Source organism: Xenopus laevis, chromosome 6S, assembly GCF_017654675.1.
Source record: "Xenopus laevis strain J_2021 chromosome 6S, Xenopus_laevis_v10.1, whole genome shotgun sequence".
NCBI lineage: Eukaryota > Metazoa > Chordata > Amphibia > Anura > Pipidae > Xenopus > Xenopus laevis.
This window is the reverse complement of record NC_054382.1, coordinates 6322246-6343197: the sequence shown is the minus strand read 5'-3', so window position 1 is coordinate 6343197 and position 20952 is coordinate 6322246. Positions and strand designations below refer to the sequence as shown.

The window sequence follows — 20952 nt, the reverse complement described above, 5'->3', positions numbered from 1 at the left end:
CATTTGTAGACTTACAGAGCATTTGTTTTTTAGATGAGGTCAGCGACCCCCATTCAAAAGCTAGAAAGAGTCAAAAGAAGGAGCCAAATAATTCAAAAGCTATAAAAAAGAAAAAATGAAGGCCAATTGAAAAGTTGAATACAATTGGCCATTCTATATCATAGTATAAGTTAACTTTAACAAGCTACCCATTTAAAACCAGAAATGAAACCATTTAACCTTCAGTTAAAGAATAATGGGTAGTGACATCTCAATGCTCCTAAATGCCCCTGTGGCCAACTATGCATCAATGAACTACTGGTTTAATAGCAAAGATACAATAGTTCAGAGCCATATTCCCAGTTTTAATCTCCCTTAGGTCTCAATAGTGCAAGATATTGGAAATGGCTTCTGATGGGGTAGTAATTGGGAGCAACAAAGCAATGGAACCATAAGGTTTGTGTTGTGATGGACACATCATTTGTGGTTTCAGTGGGAATATTTAGAGAATCGTTTTTCTTTCTTTTTTGCCTTAAAGGATAAGTAAACCTTAAAAATAAGTGCATGTATCCTTTAATATCCTTAGTATCCTTAATATCCTTAGTATAAGTACATGTATCCTTTAATATCTTGGAATTAAAAATAAATAGATAATGAATGTACATTGCAAAAGTGCTTAGAATAGCCCCCTCGTCAATTTTACATTAATTTATATTTAAGATTTATTTATCCTTTAAAGCTAATTTCTTAACACAAAACTGAAAATGTCACATCTTCTAAAACGCTGGTATCTTGAATGGTCAACAGTGAACATGAAGTGCTATAATATATTCCCTGTTAATGTAGGGCAAGGAAAGGGCTCTACGTATGTTTGCTTGGATTATATCCCAGTCAAGTCTGTAGCACCATAAAACTAATTATATAAACTTGAAGAGTGCTTTATTTATTTGGAAAGTTCATGGAACTATAGGATACCCGGTTTATTATTGGAGTGTGCCTGTACATGGCCTGCAGTAGCCCTGGTATCACTATGATCCCCATGGTAGTTCCCATTAAATTCTATTTGAATATGAAGAAAATAAACTTGAGGGAAAACACAGTTACATGTAGGCGGAAGCCTCAGTCAGTGTTAGGAAAGGCAATCCATCAGCCAAATGTATTTCAGGAAGGATCTAAATATAGGAAACATCTTTCAATGCAAAATTCAACATTTAAAACAAACCCTGCCATCCATCTATCATGAAAATGTCAACATCGGTGTAAATACATGGCAACTACGAAAAAAAGGATTTATTCTCCTGCACAAGTGGAGAAGCAAGGAAACGTGTCATTTTAATGGATCCCGTCAAGTGAATGAATTAATAGCCGAGCCCTGGAGTAAAAGACTTGAGCAGGACTAAACCACTTTTTTTATTTTATTTTTTTGGATTTGCACTTCAGTTTCCTTCAGGCTCAAGAAAATCAATGTGCGTTTTTAATTTTTATTAAATCAGAACAGGAAATGGAAGCTCAGAAATGGGAAGAGAGAAGAAATAACCTCTGGAGCGAGTGAGATAACTGCAGATTGAATCGGCTTGGAGCATGAGCTACAGAGTATATATATATATGCAAAAGCCATGCAAAATTGAATCATGGGTTGTTCATTGATGTGGGGGAAGGGATTCATAGCTTTATTGTAGTGACTCTTAATAGGCAACGAATGGAATCTCACAGACAATGAGTAAATTAATGCTGTAGGACAGACATGGAGACCAGAACATCTAAAAATTATCTTGAGATAGAAGGAAGCATGTAAAGAATTGATGATGGTGCAGTGACAAGTATTGTTCATGTTCCAGGGTCTCAATGAATCACTTAACCAGCTGCTTGTATTAGTTGGGCCAAGGATTAATGAGACAGCTAACATTACTTCCCCTCTCCTCCATGGAATAACAGAACTTTAAACTGTGACTACTGTATGACACTCTAATTACACAGTCTGCCTGGAAGTCATATATCATGCCAGCTTCTGTCGTCTCGGCTGAGAAATGAACCCAACAAGAGTCCAATTATCAGGCTACTGACTGAGGTGTTTTTGGGGGAAGGCAGACAGTAGAGTGTTGGGATTGACAAGGGTAAGTTACCTCTACATGGGGGGATTCATGGGAGGGGAATTGGTTAGGAAATTGTAAAATGATAGAGGGGCTGGATAACGACCAAACGAAATGGCATTTTTAGAAACTGAATTTGTGGGCAGAAACTGCAGTTTTTTACAAACTTTATTTTAATATTCTTTAAACACTGCAAAGGTGGGTCACAATTGGGACCGTTTGCAATTCGTCTTAATTTATACCCAAAAAAATGGAGCATGCGTTGTTGAAGCAAGGTCCAGATCGGCTTCAAATGATCTGATGTGGTGAGATGATCTCAGAGAAGAAGACCTCAGGTGGCTTGAGATGGCCTTTGCCAATCCCACTGTGCTATTGTACCAGAAAAAACGACAGTATTCGCTTGGTGGTGGTGCAGTTAGGGAGGTGGAATCCCCTTGCGAGAACTGAGGGTTATTCTCAATTATTTGTTCTCCTGTAAACTTCAGAAATTATACCCAGTGTGCCCCGTATCTTTCTGATCTGGAATGATCTTTGAAAAGCATCGTGAGTATGGTTACATATACAGGTATGGGATCTGTTATCCAGAAAGTTCCACTTTACAGGAAGGACATCTCCCATAGATTCCATTTTAATCAAATAATTTAATTTAAAAAAATTTAATTTTTCTCTGTAATAATAAAACAGTAGCTTGTACTTAATTCGAACTTAGATATAAGTAATCCTTATTGGAAGCAAAACCAGCCTAGTGGGTTATTCAATGTTTAAATGATTTTTAGTAGACTTGAGGTATGAAAAGATTCCTTACCCGGAAAACTTCAGGACCCAAGCATTCTGGATAACAGGTCCCATACCCGTACTAAAAAAAAACGGATTCTTTTTTCAAATTGTAATCTGCACCATAAAATCAATCAAACTGGATTGACCTCTTCTGACTTCTCATCTATTTAAAAGCAACAACAGCAGAATTCCCAAGCTGCAGGGCTGAACACTATTTGCCTTTGATTAAACATTGGATGAGGACAGTGGATTTAGCCTACAGTACTTTACTATAGTATAGCAACCAATAAGGTCTGTGCTTTTACAGGTGACTTCAAACAGGTGACTACTGATTGGTTGCTGTGGGTTAGTAAACCCAAAACAAGCTTTTATTGGTTTGCCCGCTTTGACAAAATAAATTCATATCAAACAGGTGAAACCTTATTCTGCTGTCAGTCCAGGGTTCAATTGTTTCCCATTAAAATGGAACAGTTTAAAATCATCACACCATCATTTGCCAAGTGCAAAAATGGGTATAATCTTCCACTTTGCACTTTAGCCTACGGGTAAAAGAATTGCCACAGTGCTTCATTCATGGGGTGCAGACTGGGGTAGGCACATAGGCTTCCTCCCTCTCATCTAGGGTTGGACTGAGGTGTGTAAGGCAAACCAAAGCTGCTACCCCAGGGGCCCCACACCCCCTCAGGGGTCCCTCACCACCCCCACGATCAGCCACAGCCAGTCTGGATCAGGTGGAGGAAGGGCAGCAGGCATGGGGAGGGGGGTTCAACCTGGGTAAACTGAGCCCATGAGGGTTTTTTCCTGGTGTCCCACCCAATCAGACCCTGCTCTCATCCGCTACCCAATCTCAAAATTTGTGTGTCATCAGAACTGCAATTTAGGGAGTGCCAGCTGTGCAGGCTGGTATGGGGCCAATTCTTTTGTAATGTTGAAACAGTATAGTCTGTATGCTACTAAAACATTTAGAATGTTATAATTTTTTTATCAAGCAAAGGGCTGATGTTCTCTGGATTTCTTGGGGTCGATGGTGGTGCAGGCTGTTTGGGGACACACTGTGCACCAGGCTGAGAATAAAATAACTGTTCCACGGGGCATTCCTGTCACTGGATCCTTTGTCTCAATTTATTTCAGCGCTTTGCATAATCACAGAACTAGAGGTAACATGGGACACATTGGTGCATAAATGATGGCAACAGAAGGGATCCTGAAGATATTTTTTCTCAATAGCGATGGGACACATCCGTTTATATTTACTGGCTGCTGCTGTGCCAGTGTTGAGGCTTAAGCTATTAAATCTGAAGAACCTGAGGCCCTAAGCCTTGTGTGTAATGATTCCGAGGCAGCCCAAGATATTTCTGTTGATGCAAGTGAATGTAAATAATTCATAACCTTCTCCTGGTGACTTAGTCCTTCCTTCCCTTGTTCCTGTCCGTGCAGTCCTCACTGACCTCCCTGGGCAAACAAATATGTACAAAGTATGAATTCCTAAATGTATAATTATATTTCCCAGATGACTCTGCATGGTCATAGCTAGTCTTGGTAGTTGCAATATTGATTGCTACAAATGCCCTAATCAACAATTCACCCAATATCTTTCCATGTCATTCGTTGACCTTTAATTTCTGTATCTTCCAGATTGATTGTAGACCGAGGTTCTCATCCCAGTTTCCATGGATATGATAGACAACACCCAGGACACTCTTGATAGAGACATCCCAATAAAAACTGAAATTAATTATCAATTTTGATAATTGCTACATCTTGGGAATAGAGGAATGAACTTTATGCTGGGAATAGAGGAATGAACTGGGAATAGAGTGTAAACTTTACCTTAGGGCAATTCGAAAAGTGCAGCATTGTGTTCCCTGAAGTTGGGTCCCATGCATCAAAATGAATACAACTGCGGGATTGTGCTGTTGATGAGTCAGACGCAGTGTCATCCAGATATCAAGGGGGTATCATAATTTCTGAAACATACTGTTAATATGAGCCCAAAGAGGTGTCTCTGGAGTTTCCACCAGCTTGAAGGTAATGGTAGCAAGTAGAAGTGATACGAAAGAAATCCACGGCACACAGGCTGCTGCAAGCAAGGATCCCCTTGCACGTTTAATGCGGAAGTGAGCAACGTTTCGGGGTCACGCCCCTTTGTCAAGCCTACGGTAATTAGTGCATACAAGCATAAATAGCCATACAAAAGCAATGATTGGTGCAATAATAAAATCATGTGATAGCAGTGCTAAGTGCATTTTGAAAGATTATTCCAATAAAGATACATAAATTCTCATACATGGTAGAAAAACATTTTTTTAAAACATTTTTTAAAACTTTTTTTTATAAAAAACAGTTTTTTGCAAAAATTGAAAAAATCAAAGTCCAATGGTGATACCAACCTAACTAAAGTCCATAAAGATTCCAAAATTATAGAATAAACAAAATTAGCGCTCAAAATACAAAAAGTGTATAAAAATAAAAAGTATGTTTATTTTTAATCAAAAAATCGGGTGGCGCAATTGCGCTGGCAAATATTGGAGCGGGTGGTCACTAGGCCTGGGCAGGATATAAAGAAACTGTTACACCAAAGAGAATGTTTTTGGATTTGGCGCCTACAATCTAAGCAACCTAAGGGTTTGAACGAGGAGTACAACTTGGCATGTTTTTTATAAGTAAACTGTTGTTTTTTTCTTACAGATAATTTCCCATAATATTTGACAGGGACAGGTACCCCGCTGCCCATCATCTGGTAGGGTAAGATTTTTTGATTAAAAATAAACATACTTTTTATTTTTATACACTTTTTGTATTTTGAGCGCTAATTTTGTTTATTCTATAATTTTGGAATCTTTATGGACTTTAGTTAGGTTGGTATCACCATTGGACTTTGATTTTTTCAATTTTTGCAAAAAACTGTTTTTTATAAAAAAAGTTTTAAAAAAAGTTTTAAAAAAAATGTTTTTCTACCATGTATGAGAATTTATGTATCTTTATTGGAATAATCTTTCAAAATGCACTTAGCACTGCTATCACATGATTTTATTATTGCACCAATCATTGCTTTTGTATGGCTATTTATGCTTGTATGCACTAATTACCGTAGGCTTGACAAAGGGGCGTGACCCCGAAACGTTGCTCACTTCCGCATTAAACGTGCAAGGGGATCCTTGCTTGCAGCAGCCTGTGTGCCGTGGATTTCTTTCGTATTGATTCAATTGTGAGGTGGCCGAACCTCTACCACTGAGCACCGGACTTCGCATTATACACTGGGTGTGCGAGAGCCAGCTTTTGTTTTACAGCAAGTAGAAGTGGCCATACATGGGCCAATAAAAGCTGCCAACAGACAAAGTTGGCAGTTTATTGGCTAGTATATGGGGGCCCCCTGTCAAGCTTCCCAGATCGATATCTAGCCAAAAATTGTCCAGATGACAATCAGGCAGGTTTAAAATTCCTGTCAAATCAAGGGCCACATTTGTTCATTAATGCGGTCCTCAATCACACCGCCTACATTCGTGGTCTTCTGATCCAACTGTTGGGCCCTAGGTACCACAATTAAGCCCTCACAAGGTGGGCATATTGTTGCAAGAACTGCTCATTTGGCAACCTTGCTAAACAAGTGGATCTTCCCATGTATGGCTACCGTAAAGGAGAACTAAATCCCCCCCAATAAGAAAAGCCCCATCTACTGCCCTAGATAATCCCCCCCCCCCCCCGCTTCCTACCTGCAAAGTGCATTATGCCAGTGTCCCTGGTCACCATCTTCTGGGTCTTTGGTGTTCTTTAGATCCTCTTCCTTCCCTCCTTGGTACAAATACCGGAATGCTCCACCTGCACATGTTCCCTTACAGTAGAAGACTGAAACTCAGAAGATGGCACCCATGATCGCTGCGACGATACTCTGCATAAATAAGTGCGCATGCTGCCAGGGACACTTTCTGGGATAATGCACTATGTGGGTAGAAAGCATGGAGGGGGGACTATCTAGGGTAGAAGATGGGGCTTTTCTTATTGGGGGGGGTTAGTTCTTCTTTAAAGGACGCCTTTTGGCCGAAAATATTTTCCCCAACCAAAGATGTAGCCTAATAGAGGTTGGGGGTAACATTAGTTTTTTTTTTCTTTTTAATTGGCCCCGTTGGAGCTAGGACACTTGCACCGGGAGGGAGTTCCTTGTGTGAGCGGCCATGTCGTGCAGAGTGCATGTGCATAATGAGCTTCTAACGTCACATGCCCATAATGAGCAAGTTGTGCCATTCACTCATTATATGCCTGGGTGGTTGGGGAATATATTTGCGGCATGCTGATACAGTGTTTTCTTTGTCTAAGTCACAATTCATATAGGTGTGCTATGATAGAAGCTGTTATCAACTGTATTTAACTTGTTCACGGAATGCCTGCCCTCAACTTCTCCAAGAAGGAGAGGGCAGTAATTAGAGGATTCTCTGTATGGTTAGTAGGACATATGTTTCTGATCTTGCCCTGGTACAGACCCAAAAAGCACCAGCCACTGTACCACCCAGATGCGCATAAGGTAATGAGCACATTAAACCCATGGTAATTAGTGGGTAATCATTGGTCACTTTGGGGCTCAAAACTGACACTGGGGACTTCTGCTCCAGGCTCCCCAGCAGCATTCATCCCCATCTGGAGTAGAAACTAAAAAAATTAAAGGTCAGGTGTTCCCACTTATTAAGTAAACTACATGCAAAAAATAGTTAAAAATCCCTGGGTAAATATGGGGAACTTCTTGAAGTAACAGAACCAGGACTTCCTTAGCACTAGGGGAATTTGGCTCCGTAACATAAAACCTTGAGCAGAAATAACCTCCATGCACTGACCAGGAATGTTGAGCTACTTACAGTTTCAGCCTTATTTATTGGAATTTTCGTGAATAACTAGAAAGCTCTAAGAATATCTAAAAGCAGTCTGTTTGGCAATGAAATAGCATGAGAGAAGATGGAGGCATTGGTCTTAATGTGAAACTCAACATAAATATCAGTACTGGAACCAGAGGAAACAGAAGGGAACATATGTGTAACTATAGAAACTGAGAAGATAGTTGTTTTTCAGTAGGAGTCATTTATAGGCCTCTATAACAAGGGAAAGAATTAAAGGAGGTAATAACAACAGTGGATGATGGTGATAAGCTACATGAAGGCTGGCAATATACTGTATATAAAAGAAAAGATATAGGAGGCTTGGGTTTCTACTGTCCTATGATAGGAGAACCAGGTCGCCATCTCCTTCAGCTTCATGGATCTTCATTATGGTCCCAGGCTGATGTTGAAGGTGCAGTAGAGAGAAAAGCCAGTTCTTTGTTTCTACGTTCAGCTTTTCACTGCACTCAGACCGGCCCATAGAGAGGATCCTAGAGGAAGAAAAAGAGGACGGAGACATGGAGCTCCTACAGAAGTAATTTTATTACATAAATCAAAAGCCCACTCCAATCTCTTTATAATAAAATGAAAAATGGCTGAAGGACAGTTATTTAAATGTACTTGAATATCTATTAAATAGATTGTGAAAGCCTGGCGTTGGCAGCACTTGTTTCAGAAAGAAGAGAACTGAAGAAATGTGATGGTTATTACCCAACTTTATTATTTGACATGAGTTCTCTTTGTACTCCACCGAGGCATTCTATCCATAATGTATCATACTCCTCCCAGCATAGTTCTACCTGTCCCACATTCATGAAGTATAAACCTCTACATCAAAGTGGAAAGATATTAGTAATAGCGAGGTCACTAAGCAGTTGGAACGTTCTATCTTGGATGTGGCACAGACAGTGAGGGACCTATTATTGGACATCTGGTTCAAGCTGAATCAAATTTCAAACCTCAGGGTATTTCTGCAATGTTTTGAGGAGGGGTCTCTTTTAGGTGATTTCAACCTTAAAAACAAAAGTTAAGTTAGTGAGAAGAGGAAAGTTGTGCTCAGAAAATAAAGTTAGTAAGCAGGGAAGAGTCATCTGGTGTTTCTGCAGTTGGTTCTAAGCAGAACAACATCAACAAGGCTTTGCTTTTCCCACTAACTGAGAATCATCGTTGTGCCTTAGGATGCAGAACAATTATTATATATACTGTACTTTGTACCCATTCTGCAGCACTTATTAGTCAATCCGTTACATTCATTTTAAGCTTCAAGATCCCATGGAACGCGAGCCAATGTTTTAGCGAGACAGATACAGTACTGCTCTCATTCCAAAGCGTATCTGCAGCCAAACGAATTCCAGGAAATAATTATGCTAATTAGTGGCTTTTACATTCTTGCATTAGAAACATTTCAGCTCTGACCATTGAGGAGGAAGAAAACCAGTGTTTAAGGGAAAATAAAACTCACCAGGTGAAAGGAATCGAATAGAAGGGATGATTTCATTTTTGGCAATGCCATGGCTGGAAAGGGGTACAGGTATGGGACCTATTATCCAAAATGCTCGTGACCTGAGGTTTTCCTGATAAGGGATCTTTCCATAATTTGGATCTTCATACCTTAAGTCTACTAGAAATTAATGTAAACATTAAATAAACCCAATAGAATCGTTTTACACCCAATAAGGATTAATTATATCTTAGTTGGGATCAAGTACAAGCTACTGTTTTATTAATACAGAGAAAAATGAAATAATTTTTAAAAATTTGGATTATTTTATTAAAATAGAGTCTATGGGAGATGGACTTCCCATACTTTGGAACTTTCTGGATAAAGGTTTAATGGTTCTCATACCTGTATTACCTTAGTTTATATTGTGTAGCTGTGTTGTATTTTTTTTATAATGTGGGTCTACTCGCTGTAAGGTTTCCACTCCCCAGTCCTCTCTACCTCGTTAACTTTCCCAGTCCCCCAAGAGGCCAGCATGGGGGTCAAGTTTGAGGGTGTGGGGTAATTGGAATAGTAAGTGATAGTAAAATAATAGTCATTGATAGTATATGTCTCATAGCAACAATTATATACATAATTCTTACTGTTCTTCCAACATAGTAACATACAGTAATACCATAGTAACATAGTAACATAACAACATAGTAACATACATAGTAACATATTAACATAGTGACATTATAACATAGTAATATAGTAACATAGAAGCATAATAACATAGTATCATACATAGTAATATAATAACATAGTAAATATTAACATAGTAACATTATAACATAGTAACATACATAGTAACATAATAAATAGTAACATATTAACATTATAACATAGTAACATAATAACATAGCAACATAATAACATAGTAACATACATAGTAATATAATAACATAGTAACATATTAACATAATAATATTATAACATAGCAACATAATAAAATAGCAACATAACAACATAGTAACATACATAGTAATATAATAACATAGTAACATACATAGTAACAATATAACATAGTAACATAGTAAGTTAGGTTGAAAAAAGACACACGTCCATCAAGTTCAACCTTTTAAGTCAATAAATAACCTGCCTAACTGCCAGTTGATCCAGAGGAAGTCAAAAAAAACCCATTTGAAGCCTCTCCAATTTGCCTCAGAGGGGGAAAAATTCCTTCCTGACCCCAAAATGGCAATTGGACTAGTCCCTGGATCAACTTGTACTATGAACTATCTTCCATATCCCTGTATTCCCTCACTTGCTAAACACCATCCAACCCCTTCTTATACCTATCTAATGTATCAGCCTGTACCACTGATTCAGGGAGACAATTCCACATCTTCACAGCTCTCACTGTAACAAACCCCTTCCCAATATTTAGCCGGAACCTCTTTTCTTCTAATCGGAATGGGTGACCTTGTGTCAGCTGGAAAGACCTACTGGTAAATAAAGCATTAGAGAGATTATTATATGAACAACATGTTTATTTAGCCTTGTGTATAATATGCTGGCATGGCTACTGTAATATCTACCTGCCAGCAGAGGGCAGTAATTAGAGGATTCTCTGTATGGTTAGTAGGACATATGTTTCTGATCTTGCCCTGGTACAGACCCAAACAGCACCAGCCACTGTACCACCCAGATGCACATAAGGTAATGAGCACATTAAACCCATGGTAATTATTGGGTAATTATTGGGCAATCATTGGGCAATCATTGGGCAATCATTGGGTAATCATTGGGTTATCATTGGGTTATCATTGGGTAATCATTGGGTTATCATTGGGTAACCTTCCCAGACAAAAATGTCCCTAAAGCCAGTGCAGCCAACCAGTCCTTCCAACATTATCAGCAAAGCAACAAGTGGTATATCCTTATCTTTTTGTGATGAGCACTTTTTATGACTTGGGTTTTCTGATCTTATTCAGGGGTTGGGATGCTGAATACTGTACAGCTAGACGCCGCATGTCATGGTATTGTGAAGGAACCATTCATTGGTCTATACTCAGCTGCGTAAGGGTTATCAATGGGTTTCTCAATGTGCAACTCTCCTTTGAAGTTTCTAAACCTCGTGGGGTCCAACTGATGTCCAACTGATTATATCACATATCAAGAACTGCCTTTACCATTGAGTCTCGTTCTCTTATGTAGGCAGGGGCGTAACTAGAGAGGAAGCAGACCCTGTGGCTGCAGGGGGGCCCAGGAGGTATAGGGGCTCGCATGAGGGCCTAATTAATGTGCTAGTTCAATATATTTTAGTAAAAAAGTATAACCTCTGTGGGCTCGAAAATGGATTTACTGTGGGGCCCAGTAGCATCTAGTTACGCCACTGTATGTAGGTCATGAAGATTCAGCTCTACATAAAGTTCCAACAACCTCTCACAACTTGTTTATATTAATTTGCAGGATGCCCAGGCATGTGGGATAACATTACTTGCTGGATGCCCGCCGAAGTGGGAAAAGTCGTGTCTGTCCGATGCCCTGCACTGTTCAGCATGATTGGCTCAGAAGATGGTGAGTGTCCTTATGGTTTATTGTCAGGCTTTATTGCTGCAGTACTGGATATTTCTCAGGGTTATAAATGAATACAGGGTTTGTCCCTGCAGAATAGTGTTTGGGTCAGCCAATGGGAGCTTCATCAAGGCAAAGCACTACTATAACCTTATTGAAATAACTAGTGATGGGCGAATCTGGCCCAATGCGTTTCACAAGTTTTCGCCATTTCGCGAATTATTCGGCAAAGCAAACGTCAAAAATTCCCGAAACACATTGGAGGTCAAAACACTTTTGACGTGAGCGACAATTTTTTTTATGTGCGACTATTTTGTTTGAATGCATTAAAGTTAATGGGTGTCCGAATAATTTTGACACGGAGCAATTTTATTTTTTTATTTGACGCAGTAACTTTTTCAACAGCAAATCATCACTGCAGTTTCATAAATTTAGTCGCGGTCGGCGAATAAATTTGGCAGAAGTATAAAAGTCCTACAGTCAACTTTTGCCAATGACACTTTTATCTATACAAACCAAAAAAACAATGTAACCTTGTAGTACACTGCGTAGCAACAATGCGTTGCTTAGAATGAATGGGCCTCCATGTACACTATTTCCACACTGACACATACATGATACTTTGTAATGCATTTCCAACATGATGACTCCAAGTACGTTCAAGTTTTAGCCCCTGAAGGGCACTTTTGTGCTTGTTCTGAACCTGATAATATACAATATAATGTTTATGTTATCGTTATGACATTTATTTCGATCCAAATCCATTAGTCATTTCTAGTGATGGGCAAATAAATTCGCCAGCTCAGATTCAAAAGCAACAGTTATGACCCATGTGGCCTCCCCTCAAGTCTCTGATTGGTTACTGCCTGGTAACCAATCAGTGGAAAGCAAGAGAGCTGAAAAGCAGGAAGTAGTGTTCTGGCTATTATGTTAGACATCCAGTCACTCCAGCCTTTATACATTACATTTTTGGCTAACTAACTATATTAGAAATATTTTTTATTTTGCACAGCCTATCTATTTTATTTTTATACTGAACAATTCCTTTAAGCTGTGCCTCAGGGTGCAACCCAATGGGTCACAGTGCAAAAAAAAATGTACCCGTTGCTTTACAACTGAACCCTCTGTTCTCGCTGTGGAAGGAATCAGCATGTTCCATGTATACAACGATATTACAAAGAACACAGACACATGCATTTTCTATTGTGTTCCAGTTGCCAATTCTCTCCATAGAATGACAGATTTCTTTCTGCCCAGAAGACGCTGAGAGCAGAACTGTGACAGTGGGGAAAAAAAACGGTCTGAAAAGAATCCCTGCCTGGAAACAGAATCTAAAAAATGTCAGCTCCCGTGCTGTTCCATTGCTACTGTACTTTCCGCCTCTGCACCAGATGCTGGCGCTCACCTCAGCAACGTCCTCCTCTGCGTTTGATGCTGATTTTATTACTCTGGCAAATAAGATTAAATTGTAATGGGTGGGGTGACTGCGCTCATAAATCACTTATGGGAACATGAGGTGATCATGCGTCTCCATGGAGTAGTCTAGAAATTCTTTGAAGTCATTCTGTTTTAGTCATTCTTAAAATTCTCATTATTTTAATTCAAGCCAAAAGGTCAGACTTACAGGCTTCCAACCCAGTGTGATTTAATATTCTGCTGGCTGGGGATGCTGGGGAATATATTGCACAACAACATGATGGCTATAGGTTTGACCACTATGATTACTGAGACATGTTGAACACTGTGGTGTATGTAATGGCAGTTGCTCTGACCCACGTTCTTCTCATCCCATGTTATGTTGGCTGTGCCTACACGGGGCAAGGTAGGTTTTTCACCTTTTCTAGAACAAAAACCCCAGCCTTCTAATTTATCTCTTTTTTCCCTATTAATAACGTAAGAATCAAGCATCATTTTTACCACCAGATGGCAACCCTAGTGAGGGGAACATGGCTTGGGGGAGGCAGAAAGATGTTTTACAATGTCATTGAGAAGTGAGGAGATCTCATATCAGATGTAGGGGGCGGCACAATGAAGATAGTTGGCATGGTGTGTGTAGGGGCATTTCGGGCTTCTTGCCACCCCCCCTAGCACCCGGCACATGCCATTTCCAGCGCTGTAGTGGGTGTAGGGGGGCCACATCGCTAATGGGGAAAGCGCCATTGCACTAGCAGAGCCGAAATTCTGATTTTAAGGGAAGGGGCCTGAAATGGGTGAGGGTGCAAAGAGGAGACATTTTTGAAATGATGAAAGGAGGAGGCCTGGCATGGGGTCTAGCATGGAAACTTGCCAAAGGCACCGGGAGGAGATTTGGCATACTTGGTGCATTCTGGCCTTCCATCATACTAATGTATTATGGATGTGCATGCACCTACACAGAGAGAAGATATAAAACTGTATGCATAGCACTGACTGTGTGCAGGCCGGATTTGTGGCGAGGCCACAAAGGCCCGATCCTAGGGCGGCAACACAGTAGGGACGGCATGATGCCTAGCTGCCTGAATGCGCACACGGGCACCTGAGGGGGGACAGGGGGTTTCCAGTGATGTTTTTGGGCGCTAGGACCCAGCAGCATGCCATTGGCGGGCACTAGGACCCTGCGGCACAGAGCGACCTTGGGTCACCGAAGGCAGAAATCCGTGCCTAACTGTGTGTAACACCTATAAGTACTATAATGCTTTGGCTGGAGAGCATGTCCTATAGTGAGTCAAGGTGAGCTGTGACCCATAGTTGCTGTGATCTTCCTTGACTTTCCTCAACAAAAGCTAATACCTCCACCTAACATGTTGTGGCCATGGGCAGATGTCACAGGTCCCATTGGTTCAATATACTTCTACTTACAGGCTTTTAAGGCAACATACACACCACCAACCACTGCAGTGCCAAAGTTCAAGATGTGTTGAGTTTGAGTGCCCCATGAATGCATGTTGAACACAGAGGCTAAATTGATTTGCAATGGAAGTTAGACATAATGTACAACCAGCCAAAATACTTTCTTCCCTGCTGGTCTCAATTCAAATAACACAGAGCAACACATACCACATTCCATCTCACCAGTCCCCAGACTGTTTTATTGTGAAATGATTTATGTAAACACAATTAGCGGTTGCCATATTTTACATAAGGACTGGAAGATTTGGGCTTTCAAGGAAAAAGCCCTAAAAAATCGAGGGATTCAGGAAAAAACTCCAAAACTGAACCCTATAAATCAAGCTTTTTTAATAATAAATTAGGTAAAATCGTGGATCATAGTTTGTTCAGACTTTTTTTTATTTAAAAATTCAGAAGATTTTGATAGATAATCCCCCTTAGTGATTTAAGATATTATTTGAAGAAGGAAGCATTTAATGAAGAGAAGGAACAATGGCCCTCTAGATAGTTCTTGTATTCTGGAAGAAGTAATAAGATACCCATCTGCATACTCCAACAGGACAGATCCTTTTGTAATGTTAAAGTGCTTTCTTGGCAGTAGAAAGGAATATCTTTTGTGTAACTCTTGAAGGATATCCTTGCTTTATTCAGTTAAAAAAGACCTTACCGAACACTTACTGATTCCAAAACCCATAATGTCCTTCCAATGTGAATTGAAGTAAATATCAAAGCGATAGGTATACAGCCAACTGCAGAGACAATAGGAGATCAATTAAATTTTCAAGAATACAAATTTCAGTTTCAGGGCTTACTTGTGACAAGTATTTACAATACTAATGAAAAATGGAGGGATACTGGAGGGATACACAAGCATTGGATTATTAGAACCTCTCGGTTGCTCTTGGTGATTGTATTGTTGCAAGTTAACAGGAAGCTGGTTGACTCTATGGCCTCATGCTACACTAATTCTACATGATACATGGACTAGACAGCAGTGAAAAGCAAGCTCTTGAGACCAATGCCAAGGTTCCGATCATGGCTCGCGATTCTCCCTATAACAGCCTCCTTTTGCTTCAGGAGGAGCCCTCCGCTACTCAGATGCCACCAGTAGTGATGGGCGAATTTATTCACCAGGCGCGAATTCGCGGCGAATTTGCGCGTTTTGCCGCCAGCGTCAAAAAAATTTTTCCTAAAAAACAGACGCCGGCGTCAAAAACGGGCTCCGGCGTCAAAAAAACAGGCGCCGGTGTCAAAAACGGGCACCGGCGTCAAAAACGAGATGCCGGCGCCGTTTCACGAATTTTCGCCCATCACTAGCCACCAGGTCTTAAAGTGAGAGAACCAAGGAGAGTTCTGGGCAGACATAGGAACCGTAACGAGCAACAGGCTGCCCTGTGTCGCATTCTCCTCCCTCCCCTCTATGGCTCTCCTCTCCCTCCCCTTCCATCAGTCTCCCCTCCCATCAGTCATCTCCCCTCCAATCAGCTGCTCTCCCCTCCCATCAGCCGCTCTCCCCTCCCATCAGCCGCTCTCCCCCCATTCCCCTGACTTCCCCTCTACTACTGCGCATGTGTGCTCATGCAGGTTACTTTGGGGACGATTGCGTTCAGACGTTTGCATGGGAGGAGCGGGCTGGGTAGCCTAGGGTGTCCAGTTGGCTTGGCCCAGCACTGGGCAAAGGTACAGACAGCAAATTAGCAGTAATCAGGGACCGACAAGGGTCAAGGACAAACCTGACTTGAAGATCAATCAGGAACTATGAAAAATTAGACCTATGTTGGGAAATTAATTATTGGCCAAGGCCCTTTGAATATTTGAATTTCGCTACAACCATGATGATTTCAGACCCACAGCACTGAATAAAAAAGGTCGTACAGTAGCATCACACCCATCAAACTTGGAAGCGGTGCGCATCAGAAGAAGAAACGGGCTAGAGAGGAAGTGGTGTTTCTCAAGGTACCGCCCAGGTATTATTGCGTATCTCAGGTGCATTGCCCTCTAGCAACTGCAACAATGCTGTAATTCCAGGAACGAAAACACTGAATTATGAGGAAAATATGGCAATTGCACTTTGTTCACTGCACTTGCATACATAAAAAAGCCTTTTGCCTGTACAGCACTTGCACCCTGCTACCACCTTAGCTTTTTTCTTTGCATCCCGTGTTAGATCCTAGGAGGTCATTTTGGTTCGTATAATCTTATCTCACCATAACTACAAATTGCTGTCCTCAGCCAACCGGAGAAGTTATAATCGGTCAGCGACTCACAGCAGGATTACAGCTCTAAAAAAAAAAAAAGGTTGGTTGAGGAACTCAAAAAGAAATGATCTAAAAAAAAACTGTATGAACAAAATAACAAAGACTATTTGCGAAAACGATTTTTTATTAAAAATACATTAGTGGAATAAGGGTTAAAATATTTGACTTTTTGGTATTCAGGCACTGTCTTGTGTATAACACGAGGCATGCGTATACGGTATCTTCTGTTTAAAAGGAGTTCTCTGTATAAATTAATGATGATTATGATAAGCTGTTCCGGAAAGATGTGCACCGTTATACTTCATATCTAAACATATGCTCTAAAATCCTTCACTTTCCATTCCATATCATAGAGCAACTTCACAGGGTCAGCCCTGAAGCGCCTAACCCCGGAGGTCTAAGCACAACTGCTTATTCTGCATGGGAAAAGGATAAACTGCTTCACGCCATCCTTCCGTCATAAATGAATAAAAGCCTTCTTTGTGTATGTTAAATAGACAGAATTTACTTGTACTCCTAAAGAAGATGGATGCTGGAAATCGCTCTGCGGAATAAATTCTTTTGATCTAAAGGGATGAGGTGTCAAGAGAGCATCAATTGTATCCCCAGAACAGACACATCTTATCCCAATAATTCAAAATTAACATCACGCCCGAATCTGACACAATGTTGCCACCAAGTGGTGAATTGTGCAGTGAGGTCTTTTTGACCAAAAAAATGAAACCTCTTGGGCATAGACATAAATACAAATATTTAAACATCACAAACCCCACTGTGATTGTACAGGTATGGGATCCGTTATCCAGAAACCCATTATCCAGAAAGCTCCGAATTATGGAAAGGCCACCTCCCATAGACTCCATTTTATTCAAATAATCTAAAATTTTCAAAATGATTTCCCTTTTCTCTGTAATAAACCAGTAGCTTGTACTTGATCCAAACTAAGATATAATTTATCCTTATTGGAGGCAAAGCAAGCCTATTGGATTTATTTAATGTTTAAATTATTTTCTAGTAGACTTAAGCTATGAAGATCCAAACTACAGAAAGATCTGTTATCTAGAAAACCCCAGGTCCCGAGCATTCTGGATAACAGACCCCATACCTGTATTTATTTGGGAGTTAAATACTGTAAAAATCCCTCTTTACCACTGCTGCTGACCAATCGAGTACTCAATATGCGGCCATCTTGCACAAATGGGCCCTCATGGTGGTGTTGGTGTTATATGCTGTAACTCTCATATACAGGAAAGAAATTGAAGGCCAGTGTTTCTTAATCAGGTGATTTATTAAATAGACAGTAGCAGAAACTACTTCATAAGTATAAGGCAATTAGGGAAAATGTATAGGAATAATTAGCAGACCACCAACAGTCCACTTTGCTTCTTCTCGGTGGAGTTGAAGCTGTTGAAGCTTACTATGTTATACTACCTATCTCACAACTCCTATTATGTTTTTTTGACAGGAACTACCACCCACTGCCTTTATCTTGTTTATGAGATCCCGTTGGTAACCTTGGGGCTCAAAAACTTCATGTTGGGCATTTCACCTTCTGTATCTCCAGCACATCCAACAGTGGTACTAGGTGGAGAACAAAGAGAGCAAGCCATGTGCTCTTTACCCTTATATATAAACTAGGCAGAGGAAGGGGGTCACTCTACTCCTGGGTTACTGGAACAACACCCTCCAACAGGTTGGAGGTTACATAGGTTACAGCTTCGGCAATTCCAGAGAAGAAGTGGAAGTTACTCATTTGGGGTCTCAGTAGAACATTGTAAAGAAAGGCCATATTTACATAATGTATATGAATATTGTATGTGACCCAGATTTTAACTGTTAGTCTATTGTACAAAAAAGACTATTTGTGAGTCATACATATTCTGCACACTTTTAATTACCTATTAAAATGGTGATTAAATGCCTAAAAGGTGTCTATGTAGTCAGATAAGGATTATGATGATGACGATGTCCTACCCTATTAACTATAAAAAAATATTTCTTTCTTTCTAGAAATGGACTTTGTTGATCGAAGCTTAGGTAAGAACAAATGGAAACTGTGTGATTGCTTTACTAAAAGTAATATTTTGACATATGTGTCAGAGGAGGAAATGGTTTGTAGGACCTTCGAAAGAAAACCATTTGACTAGTATGCCTACCCATGCCCCATCACTACCACCAAAGACTAGATAGAACATGGCCATCATCCAAGCCGTATGAATAAGAAGTTACGGTGGTGGGCCATGATACCATATATATTGCAACACTCATGTTTGTGGATAAGGTTTCAGATTCCCCAGGGCTCAATTTAGCTTTGTTGAGATGTCCCAAGGAAGGGGTATTTTGGATAATCCTTACTGCTACATGTCTCTATTCCTAAGTAGCAGTAAACTCTGTACTGTGTTTTCATACATTTAAAGTACATTAACTTTTTTTTCACATAACAACCTGCTAAATGGCTGCTCTCTACAATATAGGTTGGTCTCCAGAGAACATTGAGGAGCAACAGTCAGGTAAAATGATATGTCTATGTGACCTTTCAATGTGACCTTTTTGCCTGTGTCTGCTCCATGGATAATAACCTAAACCAACCAGCCAGCAGGTAACATTTATGCTTTCAGTTGGTTTGGGTTAATAGACCTGGAGCAAATGAAAATCTACTATTACATTACCCCCTCAATGTCTTCCATTCCAATCACCTTCTTCTGAAACTACATGTTTTATACAGAGGGAACAATCAAAAGGAACTGCACAGAAAATGGCTGGTCTGAACCTTTTCCTCATTACTCTGAAGCCTGTGACTTTGATATCAACGAAACAGGGCCAGACCAGGTGAGAAGCAAAACTCTATCCAGTTCTTGCAGATCTTTCTTTCTTGATGCACGTCGTTAATACGGCATAGGCATTTTATTTTACTTTTATAACATGGTTAATATCACTTTTCTTGTATTCTGACCTAAATCAAATGATAAGACATCATATTTTTAAGGTTATTCATTGAACATTAAAAATAAAACACTTATTTAGGAATTCCCATATTTCTAGATCCAGGATCTTGTAGACTTATCTAATGGTCCCAGTTTAGGTGGGACGGTCCTTCTCATAGTTTCCCAAATGTGTAAATGTTTGCATGGTTTTTGATGGACTGGGAGTATAACTGTGTATGGGAGGGGTAGATTGACTGGTAGATTGTCTTAATTTTAAATATTTGGAAGTATGCTAACTGCAAGGCAACCACTCAACACTCAATAATTTCGTAGAGATGGGTATATTGGTTCGGCAAATATAAAATTCACCAGGAATTTTTAAACGTATCTTCTCCATCATACCGGCACTTGGATTGCAGAAGTGCACAGTGGCCTTGGTGACCATCAAGGCCACCTCCAGTTTGAGGTTCAATGGCTGGGAAACACTGGAGCATGTATTGTGGGTCAATGCTATGAATGGGTTTCCAGTGCACATACCATTGTTATGAGCACTACCATGGTATCGACTACATTATGAGTAAAGTCAGCGAGTCAAAAAAAAAACAGATTCTTTATAGCCTAACTATTACTATAGTTTTTCTTTCTATTAGAGTCTTCCAATCTGATATTCAAACCACTGCTAGGGTTACTGACCCTGCCAACCAGGGACCAACCTCCATGCCAATCTGGGGACTGCCAAGCAAAAAACATATAAATTTAAAATGAATGGAGAGCTGCAGATTGTGTTTGTGGTCCCCAAACTTTTGTAGCCGTGAGCAACATTCTTATGTGAAACAAGTTGGGGAGCAATGTGTAAGCTTATAGTAAAATGAGCAGCACCGTGGCTTCAACCTATAGCTGTACTCGAATATGTGCCCTGGATGAGTCCTTAATTCTGAGGGAGTGAGCCCTCATAAAGGTGTAGAGGCACGGCATTACTCACTGTGATCAGTGGTATTAATAAAGAATGGTCGCCAGTGGTTCTTTGAACAATAACTGAACTTATTTATTAACAGCAATCCACATGGGGGAATAGAACAGTGATACAGAAGACAATCATATTGTGATAAGCAGTATATACTCACAATGCAGATTAATTGTGGAGTCTTCCCTCTAATAGTGCTACTAAGGGGAATATCAGTCTACCCA

General features: G+C 40.1%; 1 protein-coding gene across 4 annotated transcripts in view; it reads left to right on the top strand.

Moving 5' to 3' along the window:
• The window catches only part of adcyap1r1.S (adenylate cyclase activating polypeptide 1 (pituitary) receptor type I S homeolog), a 121598-nt gene that overhangs the window by 69479 nt on the left and 31167 nt on the right, over positions 1 to 20952 (top strand). For all 4 annotated transcript variants that reach the window (XM_041567061.1, XM_041567062.1, XM_041567063.1 and 1 more), the window contains 4 exon segments: positions 11610 to 11717; positions 18851 to 18877; positions 19315 to 19350; positions 19566 to 19669. In XM_041567061.1, the coding sequence (XP_041422995.1) occupies positions 11610 to 11717; positions 18851 to 18877; positions 19315 to 19350; positions 19566 to 19669 (275 nt within the window).